This window comes from Bubalus kerabau, chromosome 10 (assembly GCF_029407905.1).
Source record: "Bubalus kerabau isolate K-KA32 ecotype Philippines breed swamp buffalo chromosome 10, PCC_UOA_SB_1v2, whole genome shotgun sequence".
Lineage (NCBI taxonomy): Eukaryota > Metazoa > Chordata > Mammalia > Artiodactyla > Bovidae > Bubalus > Bubalus kerabau.
Window position 1 is genome coordinate 87,578,522 of NC_073633.1, and position 12,287 is coordinate 87,590,808.

Below are 12,287 nucleotides of genomic sequence, written 5' to 3' on the forward strand. Positions count from 1 at the left end.
AAGGAGGAGTTCAAGAGAGAGGGGACATATGTATACCTATGGCTGATTCATGTTGCTGTATGGCAGAAACCAATACAATATTGTAAAGCAATTATCCTTTAATTAAAAGTAAATTTTAAAAATACATACTCATTATATTACTCCTTTGTTGGTTATATACATTACAGATGTCTTTTTCCAGTTTATAGCTTGTCATTTTGCTTTTCTTAAGATTTCTTATGATTATCATACATTTCTTAAATTTATAGTTTATTGATTTTTTTTGGTAATTAATGTTTTTGTGTCTTATTTAAGAAATTATTTTCTACCCAGATATCAAGAAATACTCTCAGAGATTGTCTTTTTAAAATTTCATGTTTCTTTGTTTTCACATTTCAGTTGTACTGGAAATTATTATGTTCTGTTGTCAGGTATGGATTTAGGATTTGTTTTTCTTTATATATAACTGGCTTAATCAGTATTTGTTATAAGACTATCTTTTCCTTTTTGATCTGTGGTACTCACTTTATCATAAATGGTGGGTATGTTTCTGGGCTCTATCTGTTCTGTTAATATAGTTTATGCCTATGTAGTTACCACACAAATCATAATTGCTATAGCTTTGTAACAAGACTTTTGATACCTAGTGGGGCAAACCTTGTACCTTGTTTTTTTTTCAAGAGTGACTTTGCTACTCTTGATCTTTGATACAAACTTTAGAGTCTGCTAGGCAAAGTCTATAAGGACTTAGAGTTTTTATTAGCATTACATTGGATATGTAGATTCCTCTGCTGAGAATCGATATCCTTACAATATTGAATCTTTCCATTTCTTTAGTCTTCTTTAATGTCTTTCAGTAAAGATTTATCATTTCTCCATTAAAAGGCTTTCATAGCTTTTATTAAATTCTATCAACCTTTTCTAATTACTTTTTGTTTTTGTCCCTTTAAATGTAGTAGTTTACTTTGTTTCTGGCAACCTTATTAAACTCCCTTATTAATGGTAAAATTTTGTAGGTTATTTCTTGATTTGCTGCAAATGATGACAGTTTTATTTCTTCCTTTCTATGCCTTATTCTTCTTATTTAACTTTTCATTGGCTATAACTTCTAACACATGGTTAAATTGAAATAGTATTGGTGTACATCTTTGTCTTTCTTTAATCTTAAAGAGAGTATCTTGAAGCGTCACCATTAAATAAGATCCTTTTTGCGGAATTTGCTTTTGGCATCTCCTTTCCCTCACTCTCCCACTTACAAATCTCTGTTCTGAGGAACAGAAATGAACAGGAAAACAAATGCAGTGATTTTCGGAGCCTCTCGCTGTACTTGGTACATTAGAGCTGTCGGTTTGTTGCATGGATGAGCAAATGCAGTAGGGCTGACTGCTGCTGCTTCTGGTTGCCATTGGCTGAGGTATGGCAGCTCAGAAATAATGATCTTAAACCTTGATCTTAAAGAATCGGCGTCATTTATATATGTACTACATTTTTAACGTTTCAGGAGAGGAAATTAGCACGTTGAATTTTGGAATGTGAATATGTGAAAACAGAATATATCTTTTTTCTCTTTCTCATGCAGTGATGCTTGCAATATTGTAAATTAAGGATCCATTTAAAATATACTCAGGTGAGTTTTAGGCTAAATTTTCTGAAGATTTATTCTGTTTAGGGACTTTGTTTTTTATCTATTTATGCTTTTATGAACATCCTTGTGGTCTTGATTAGATTTGTAAATTTAGTACTGAGGTGGTATTGTGAAGTTCTAGTTAAAGCCTGAGCTGTTAATGATATTAGTTATCAACAAATTGATTTGTGACATCTTTATAATTCAGATTAGACCCTTTCTACTTTCCTCTTTCCCCTGTACCTGTTTTTTGTTTGTTTGTTTTTTAAACAAATGAGGAAATTAAGTTGTAAAGGTAGCGATTCCCTGATTTGGTCAGTTCGGTCTACTGCTTACTGCAGTAGGCCACTTTGCTTCTGTGGGAATTGTCAACTACTTACTTTCCAGGTATGTGCTGAAATCACCATTGCTGAAAAGCTACAAGCCTTACTAGTAAAGAAAATTCTTACTCAGTCATTTTATATATTAGGACACTGATAACTGTCTAAAAGTTCTGCTTCTTAATTTGTAGAGAAGAGAAAGGTACAGCAAGTTGGCAAGAGGATTTAGTTTTTTTCTATAAAAAGAACTATTTGTTTTTTCTTTCATCTTTTTTTCTCCCTAAGTACCTCCTTCCACTCAGTGTTGACCATTGAGCATTAGATGTAGATTATTTTTTCTCCACTGGAGATGACCCTCCACCACAGGAGATACTTGGCAATATTTGAAGACACTTTTGGTTATCACAGGGAGAAATACTACCAGCATCTGGCGGATAGAAGTCTGGGATGCTGCTAACCGTCCTAAGAATGTACAAGGTGGTTCCCAGCAGCTGAGAATACGTGGCCTGAAATGTCAATCGTGCTGATGTTAAGAAACCTTCTGTAGATAATGGAGTTTATTTTTTGTTTTGAACTGGAAAGAGAACTTGAGTGCCTATTTGTTAAAAGGCATTATTGATATCTTAGACTGTGGCCTTTAGACTTAGACCTGGTGTTCAAATCTTTTATCAGTCCTTACTGATTATGAATATCTACATTCTCGTGTGTAAGGAAGAAAAGCAGAAAGAACAGCTATGATAATACACTGTAGAGTGCTGAGTAAGTATTATTGGTGTCCTCCCTTCCCACCTGAATTCCATATACTATTGACTTGGCTTACGTTGTATGCTCCTCTGAGAACTTAGGGAAGTTTTTACACCTTTCAGTTTTCAGTTTTTTTATCTGTATAATGAGGATGATAGTGTTTATAGCATAGATTTTAGGGGAATGTTTCATGAGAAAATGCAAATAAAACATGTGCGCCTGTGACTAGAATATATTAAATATTTAGTAAATTTTGCTTTGTTATTAATTTTATGTTCTAATTGTAATCATTTGAACTTGCTCTCAGAAGTGATATATAAAACTAAGAAAGATGATTCATCAACTGATGATTTAATAAACAAAATGTGTCCTATCTTTACGATGGAATATTTGGCCAGAGAAAGATATAAAGCACTGATACATACTATACCATGTATGAACCCTGAAAACATTGTGCGAAGTAAAAGAAGCCAGTTACAAAAGATTAGTGGTTGCTGAGGGCTGATGGGAAGAGGGCGGTGGGATAACAGCTAAATGGGTTTGCTTTTGATGATAAAGATGTTTTAAAATTGACTGTGGGATGGATGCCTCACCACATTCACTTTATGAATATATTAAAAATCATCAGATCGCACAGTTTCAGTGGATGAACTGTATGATATGTGAATTACGTATCATTACAGCTGATGCATAGGTACTAGGGAAGATGAGAGCTGTCTGTCCTTTCTGTGGTATCGAACATTTTTTCCTTGGTTTTCACCTTGCTCACCATCTTCTGATTCTTTGCAATCTGAATTAGAGGATGCTTTCCAGTGGAGTTAGCAGTAATATTGCTGGTTATCACTCATCACTTGTTCAGTGGGTGATAACTGCTTGTATATACACACTTAAGATTTTGGCAAATTAGAAAAGTATTTCTCATTCTGGCCTAGATAGCCTGTGTGACTTAACACCAAATGTCCAGCATACTTGAACATATTTCAGTTTTCTCACACATGGACATTTGTACGCGGAGTCTGCCTTCATATTCATAACTGAGTTCCATTATATCTTGTTTTTATAGATGGGTAACTCAGACAGTAAAGAATCTGCCTGCAATTCAGAAGACCCAGGTTCAATCCCTGGTTTGGGAAGATCCCCTGGAGAAGGAAATGGCAGCCCACTCCAGTATGCTTGCCTGTGGAATCACATGGACAGAGGAGCCTGGCAGGCTATAGTCCATGGGGTCGCAAAGAGTTGGACACTACTGAGTGACTAACAAAAAGTTAGAAAGCTAATTTCCATTGTTGGACATTAATTAGCCAACTGTAGTCAGTGGCCTAGACTTAGGGACCCAGTAAGCGAATAAGGACATGATGATTATTAGACCATTAATTTAAAAAAACACACTAGAATTCAAACAGCTTTAGTGACAAATGCATAAATGGAAGGTGTACTTGTAAGCAGGTTCTATTTACCTGTATCTTTTGATTACAGTTGATGGAATATCCCACCTAAACAGGGTTAAGGTAATTTATGGCTCACAATAGTGAAAAGTCTCTGTTTAAGGGATGTCATCAGATATGGCAGTATGCAGAATTTCAAGTAACTTCATGACTCTGGTTCCTTTTACGAGGCTGTGCTTTTCTTTTAGTTGGTTCCTCAGACAGGTTCTCCCCTTACGGTTGTAAAATGGCTGCAGCAGCTCTGTGACTCTTCTTCTCAGCATTTAAGACAAGCAGATACAAAGAAGTTTCTTCTCTCAGTAGTAAAGTGCTCTGACCTGAGTTGGGTCATGTGCTTATTCTGGAACTACTAATTGTTTAGACCAAGAGATTGGGATATGCTGATTGACTTTGGCCAGTAGAGCTTCCCCCTAACCCTGAGAGAGGGGTCAGCATTACCCCAGCCATATGAGAGCTTGGGTTGAGGTGATTCACCAGAAGAATTTGGGATTGCTTTTTCTTTTTGTTAACAAGGAGGTTGAATTAGATGCCAAATGGTAAAATAAACTATGTCCACAATAATGCTCAGTGTATATATTAGAGCTTTTATCCTTGGTAATGATAGCTAAAAATTTCATAGACTGTATATCAGGTAGAATGAATAAAAAACTTGGGGCAAAAGATAGGATTATGATAATTATGATAATAATTCAGTTCAGTTCAGTAGCTCAGTCGTGTCCGACTCTTTGCGACCCCATGTATCGCAGCACGCCAGGCCTCCCTGTCCATCACCAACTCATGGAGTTCACTGAGACTCTCGTCCATCGAGTCCGTGATGCCATCCAGCCATCTCATCCTCTGTCGTCCCCTTCTCCTCCTGCCCCCAATCCCTCCCAGCATCAGAGTCTTTTCCAATGAGTCAACTCTTCGCATGAGGTGGCCAAAGTACTGGAGTTTCAGCTTCAGCATCATTCCCTCCAAAGAAATCCCAGGGCTGATCTCCTTCAGAATGGACTGGTTGGATCTCCTTGCAGTCCAAGGGACTCTCAAGAGTCTTCTCCAACACCACAGTTCAAAAGCATCAATTCTTCGGCGCTCAGCCTTCTTCACAGTCCAACTCTCACATCCATACATGACCACAGGAAAAACCATAGCCTTGACTAGATGAACCTTTGTTGGCAAAGTAAGGTCTCTGCTTTTGAATATGCTATCTAGGTTGGTCATAACTTTCCTTCCAAGGAGTAAGCGTCTTTGAATTTCATGGCTGCAGTCACCATCTGCAGTGATTTTGGAGCCCCCAAAAATAAAGTCTGACACTGTTTCCACTGTTTCCCCATCTATTTCCCATGAAGTGATGGGACCAGATGCCATGATCTTTTCTGAATGTTTTTTTTCTGAACGTTTTCTGAATGTTGAGCTTTAAGCCAACTTTTTCACTCTCCACTTTCACTTTCATCAAGAGGCTTTTTAGTTCCTCCTCACTTTCTGCCATAAGGGTGGTGTCATCTGCATATCTGAGGTGATTGATATTTCTCCTGGCAATCTTGATTCCAGCTTGTGCTTCCTCCAGTCCAGCGTTTCTCATGATGTACTCTGCATATAAGTTAAATAAGCAGGGTGACAATATATAGCCTTGACGTACTCCTTTTCCTATTTGGAACCAGTCTGTTGTTCCAGGTCCAGTTCTATCTGTTGCTTCCTGACCTGCATACAGATTTCTCAAGAGGCGGATCAGGTGGTCTGGTATTCCCACCTGAATTATTCTAAAAGTTTGTTCTAGAGGAACGTTATTATAAAATGGTCTTAAGTGCTTTGAAATTTGTCGTGATCTTTTTTCCTTATTTTGGGATGCCATTATCTTTAAGTACTTTAAGTGGACTTCTCAGTTACTTGAACTTAGTACTTTTCTCTTATGTCTTTCTAATGCCCATTTTTCGGCAACCCACTCCAGTACGCTTGCCTGGAAAATCCCATGCACAGAGGAGCCTGGTAGGCTGCAGTCCATGGGGTCGCGAAGAGTTGGACACGACTAAGCGACTTCACTTTCACTTTTCACTTTCATGCATTGTAGAAGGAAATGGCAACCCACTCCAGTGTTCTTGCCTGGAGAATCCCAGGGACGGAGGAGCCTGGTAGGCTGCAGTCCATGGGGTCCCTAAGAGTCGGACATGACTGAGCAACTTCACTTTCACTTTTCACTTTCATGCATTGGAGAAGGAAGTGGCAACCCACTCCAGTGTTCTTGCCTGGAGAATCCCAGGGACAGAGGAGCCTAGTGAGCTGCCATCTATGGAGTCGCACAGAGTCGGACACAACTGAAGTGACTTAGCAGCAGCAGCAATGCCTGTTTTTACTACATAGCATCATTTCAGTTTTTTAAACTTGTGCCTTCTAATTCAGCACATACAAATCTAAAATCTTAGGTTTCCAATTCTGTAAAACAAGTTAGTGTCCCAGTGACATTCTGTTAATTTTTGAAGTACAGATACAAATAGCTTGACCAGAATCATCGTTCTCATGCATGTTCTTTATTGTGTTAGGCAGCTTAGACTGTACTCTTGGAGAGAACAGGTTGTGTAAGATCTCATTACCTTCTGACCAATTTCTCTTTGCCGTTGGGAAACAAAAGGCAAATCATCTCTTTGCTACAGTGGTTTTATGGCATATATCATAAAGTGAAAGTGAAGTTGCTCAGTTATGTCCGACTCTTTGCAACCCCATAGACTGTAGCCTACCAGGCTCCTCTGTCCATGGGATTTTCCAGGCAATAGTACTGGAGTGGATTGCCATTTCCTTCTCCAGGGGATCTTCCCAACCCATGGCTTGAACCTGGGTCTCCCTCATTGTAGACAGACGCTTTACCATCTGAGCCACCAGGGAAGTCCTTGTATATCATAGAGTGCAATATATCATAAAGTGCATGCTATATTTAGTATGGTACAATTATATGGTACAGTTATAATCAAGGCCAGTTTCTAATACTGAGTGGATGTAGAGAGATTGGGAGAGAGATTTAAATATTTTGGAATAGTGACGTGGTTATAGAATAATTCAAATTATTGGATTTACAAAGGAAGCAAATTTTTCTATTTGCTGTATTAAATATGTGAACCTCTTAGTTTTACAGAAAAAAAGTATAACTTAAAAAACAAACTAAAAGAAAACAATTGGTGTCAGAATAAGGACAATTACTCTCTTTTTCTCTTTTTTTTCTCCCGCAGTGATCCTGGTGGAGGAATTGAAATGGCTGAGTTTATTCGAGAGGCCACACCCCCAGTTGGTTGTAGTTCAAGAAATTCTTATGCTGGCTTGGATCCAAGCAACCAGGTAAGAACCTGTGCTGTTCTATTTTGCTTTTTTCCTTCCTCCCGATGGTGGTCTCAGGTGTTCTCTGGTCTGTTACAGTCAGTTGATGTTTGGGTTTATCTTGCTGATAATTTTTTGATTTGTTTACTGATCATTGTTTATTACTATTACACAGAATTTTCACATTAATTAAGTACTTTGTTGCTGAGCACATACCACATGCTCACTGCCTGGGGTAGTTTTGATCAAGATAGTTGTGGTGAATGCCCTTAGGAGCTTGTACTTATTTACCTTCACAATGTCTGTGTTGGCAACATCTCAGTCTCTCTTTGTGGAATGAAATGGCTTAGTTCTTAAATATGGCTGCACTTTCTGTATTCTTAATTAAACCCGCACTTTCTTCTTACTGACAAAATATTGGCATATTACCCTGGGGAGTAAGCCTACGATTTTGCAACAAACTTTTAAACAGCCACACCTTTTACTTTTTTTTTTTTTGGTAAGGCTGACGAAAGGACAGCAGTGGCTAGCCACCTTTGGTAACTATACTCTTGGCGTTGTGTCCATTAGACTTGCCCTGTTGCAGGAAAGAGAGTGGGGCATGAGAGGGTGGTCACATCCCAGGTCACATCCGAGTCCCTGGGACAGTTGCCAGTGTGGCTTCGTGGCTTCGTGGCTTCACACAGGAAAGAATTCAAGAGGTGCCATAGTAAAGCGAAAGAAGTGTTATTCAGGCAGGAAGCACACTCCATAGATAGAGTGTGGACCGTCTCAGAAGGTAAGAGAAGCCCAGGGTATGGTGTTGTCAAATTTTATAGGGTTAAGTAGTTTCCTATTACTTAACCCTATAGAGATAATGAAGTCGCTCAGTCGTGTCTGACTCTTTGCGACCCCATGGACTGTAGCCCGCCAGGCTCCTCCATCCATGGGATTTTCCAGGCAAGAGTACTGGAGTGGGGTGCCATTGCCTTCTCTGATAATAGATTTACATTAGTGTATTAGTTTCTGCTGTAAAACAAAGTGTATCAGCTATATATATAGATATATCCCCTTCTTCTTGGACTTTCCCCCCTCAACTCATCCCACTCCTGTAGGTCATCACAGAGCACTGAGCTGAGCTCCGTGTGCGATACAGCAGGTTCCCACTGTTGTTGTTCAGTCACTAAGTCGTGTCTGACTCTTTGTGATCTCATGGACTGCAGCACGCCAGGCTCCTCTGTCTTCCAGTATCTCTTGGAGCTTGCTCAAGTTCACGCCCCTTGAGTCGGTGATGCTATCTAACCATCTCATCCTCTGCTGCTCCCTTCCCCTTTTGCCTTCAATCTCCCAGCATCAGGGTGTTTTTCAGTGAGTTCACTCTTAGCAGCAGGTGGCCAAAGTATTGGAGCTTCAGCATCAGTCCTTCCAATGAAATTCAGGGTTGATTTCATTTAGAATTGACTGGTTTGATCTTGCTGTCCAAGGGAATCTCAAGAGTCTTATCCAGCACCACAATTCAAAAGCATCAGTTCTTCAGTGCTCAGCCTTCTTTATGTTCCAACTCTCACATCTGTACATGATTACTGGAAAAAACTCTTGTTAACCTTTGTCCTGTTTCATTTTGTACTTCATGGCCAAACTTGCCTTATTCCAGGTTTCTCTTGACTTCCTACTTTTGCATTCCAATCACCTGTGATGAAAAGGACATCTTTTTTTGATGTTAGTTCTAGAAGGTCTTGTAGGTCTGCATAGAAACAGTCAACTTCAGCTTCTTTGACATTAGTGGTTGGGGTATAGACTTGGATTACTGTGATGTTGAATGATTTGCCTTAGAAATGAACTGAAATCATTCTCTTATTTTTGAGATTGCACCCAGGTCCTGCATTTCAGACTCTTATTGAGTGAGGGCTACTTCATTTCTTGGGGATTCTTCCCCACAGTAGTAAATTTAATGTCAACTGAATTAAATTCACCCATTCCCATCCATTTTAGTTCACTGATTCCTAAGATGTTGATGTTCACTCTTGCCATCTGCTGCTTGGCTACGTCCAATCTACCTTGATTCATGGACTTAAACGTTCCAGATTCCTATGCATATGGTTCTTTACAGCATTGGACTTTACTTTTACAGACGCATCCACATCTGAGCCTCGTTTGCGCTTTGGCCCAGCCTCTTCATTCTTTCTGGAGCTATATTAGTGATTGCCTCTCCACTCTTCCCCATTAGCATTTTGGACACCTTCCAACCTAGAGGGGCTCAGCTTCTGGTGTCGTATCTTTTTGCCTTATCATAGTGTTCATGGGATTCTCAAGGCAAGAATACTGGAGTGCTTTGCCATTTCCTCCAGTGGATCACATTTTGTCTGAACTCTTCAATTATGACCCATCCATCTTGGGTGGCTCTGCACAGTGGCGTGACTCAGTAGCTTCATTGAGTTATGCAAGTCCCTTTGCCCCGACAAGGCTGTGATTCATGAAGGGGTTCCCACTAGCTGTTTGTTGTACACTTGGTAGTATATATGTGTCATCCCAGTCTCCCCATTCTTTTCACCCTCTTCTCCTTCCCTTGCTGATGTATTTCGATGAGTGTGTACTAAGGCCCAAGGTCTAAGAGAAGTATTCTAAGAGAATTTTGGACCTAGTTGGTTCTTACCGTTTTATGTCATTTCCATGGGCTGTGTCATTCTTTTAAAGCTTGTGTCATTCTTTTAAAGCTTGTGTCCTGCCCCTATCCTGTCTCAGCCCTACTTGTTTTAGGGAGGGAGTCCCATCTTGAATATAATTAACTTACGTCTGCACCTAAATGCATAGCACATCTGACTGATTTGGCTTTCCTTAAAATATTAACTCTTGTATTAAAAAGGGCAGATGTCAGAAGCTATTGTGCTACTTGGATTTTGGTGTTTTAGTTTTAAACTGTTTATAACAAAAGAAATTATTGACATAATTATTGTTATCCTTTAGGAAAGCTGAAATGAGGAAATACGTTGGACTTTTTGTATATTGGTAGACATATTATCAATACAAAGATGCCGTGTTTCTTGTACATGTTTGATTATACAGCTCTCACTACGCGTGACCATAGCTGTTGACAAATGTCTTCAGTGCTAGAGAGTGAAGCCTTGAGCACTGCGGCATCACAGTCACGCTCCTTCCTTCATGCCGCTGCTGCCCGTCTCCTTTCCGTCTTCTAGTCTGCATTTCCCCACCCCACTCCCATTTTTTAAACTTATATTGCTTATATTCCTCTCTTTCTGTCACTTACCTTCCTTAAAATATTTTAGTGCCTGATAGTATTCAAGGCATTTTGCTTGTCTGGGACGTGGAGTGGGTCTTACCCGCAAAGAGTTTGCAATTTGATGCATGCTCAGTTGTGTCCAACTCTTTGCGACCACATGAACAGTAGCCCACCAGGCTCTTCTGTCCATGGGCTTTTCCAGGCAAAAATATTGGAGTGGGTTGCCATTTCAATTTCATAGTAGATATCTATAAGTAACTGAAGTTATGTTATATTACTAAGGAAATATAAGTAAAAGGTGCAAAGTAATAGTTGCCATAGGAATGGTACAGAAAAGGGGCTAAGCTAATGATTTCCGAGGAGAAAATAAATGTTTCCAGCTAGAGAGATGGCAAGGTTTCATGGAGGAGGTGGCCTTGCCTGATTGCCTTTAGTTAGAAGTAATTTTTGTTCTCTGATGTTCTTAATTGTACCTGGACTTTCCTTTGGTCCTTCTCAAAGAGAAGAAACACTGGAGCATTTTAGTTTGTGCAGATCTGTTAAGGAAAACTTCACCTCTAAGTGTATGCAGATACCATTTTTTTCTTAATTTTTTCCTTTTCTAAATGTGTTTATTTTTAGAAAGTTAGCAGATGAAGGAAAGCAGCAAGAAGAAAATAAAATCATCTATAATGTCATAATAAAAAAAAAGTTTTTAAACAAAGAGATTTTAGTGTGCTTGCTATTTGGCACTTGACTCTCTTCACTGACTATATCATGAATGTTGATACTATTAAATGTTTGCTGCAGTGAACATCTTGAAAACTTGAAAGCTGCATTTTATTTGTATGTACTGTGGTTTATATTTTCAGCCCCTTACGTTTCACATGAGAACAGTAACAACCCCATTATATTTGGGGGGATAAGCTTGAAACAATTCAGAAAAGCATGAAGGATAAAAATATAACCACACATTGTACCTGTTAAGATTGCTTTTGTCACCAAGTAATAGAACTCAACTAATTAAGTGACTTAAAGAAATAGGAGTTTGTCATCTACATTTGGAGCTGGTTGTATAGCATTTGTTCAGCAGCTAAACATTATTAGGGCTCTGGGTTGGAATTTCCCAAGGCCTTTGGCTTTCTCTCAGAGTTGCAGAATGAGCACAGACAGCAGCTTCAATTATGATCCTGTTGAAAAGTGAAGAAGCAGATGACAGTCTGGGGCAGAGTTGTCCTTGGTCGTCATCGTTTCAGACATAGGGAGGTCTTTCCCCAAAGCCTTCCAGTAGACTCTCTGATACGTTCATTGACCAGAATGAGGGCACACACCTAGATTACAGTCTGGGTCCTCTCTTCATAAATCAAAAGATATATGTCCAACATTTGAACAAAATGAGAGGCTTGTTAAGGAGAGAAAAAGGAAACACTTGGAGGTTGTGAGCAAATGACTACTGTATGCATATTCAAAAAACTTTTCTTTTTTTAAAGTTTAAATTCGTAGAAGGATGCCACGAAATGGTACTTCCTGGTGTGCTTGCTTGTTTGTAAGCTTCTGTGTAGAAAGTTATGTGTTTATTATTCTAGTAGAAAAATAACTTGTTGGTTTTTTAACTTATTTATTTAGCAGGTGTGTTTAGAATGAAACTCTTTTTGCAGTAAAATGCCTTTGGGGCCTTTTTCTCTGTCTATTGC

The 12,287-nt window shown here is 39.1% G+C and overlaps 1 protein-coding gene across 5 annotated transcripts in view; it reads left to right on the plus strand.

Moving 5' to 3' along the window:
* The window catches only part of PCNX1 (pecanex 1), a 188,358-nt gene that overhangs the window by 38,745 nt on the left and 137,326 nt on the right, over positions 1-12,287 (plus strand). For all 5 annotated transcript variants that reach the window (XM_055538492.1, XM_055538494.1, XM_055538493.1 and 2 more), the window contains exon 3: positions 7,313-7,418. In XM_055538492.1, the coding sequence (XP_055394467.1) occupies positions 7,313-7,418 (106 nt within the window). The remainder of the gene's footprint in view (positions 1-7,312; positions 7,419-12,287) is intronic.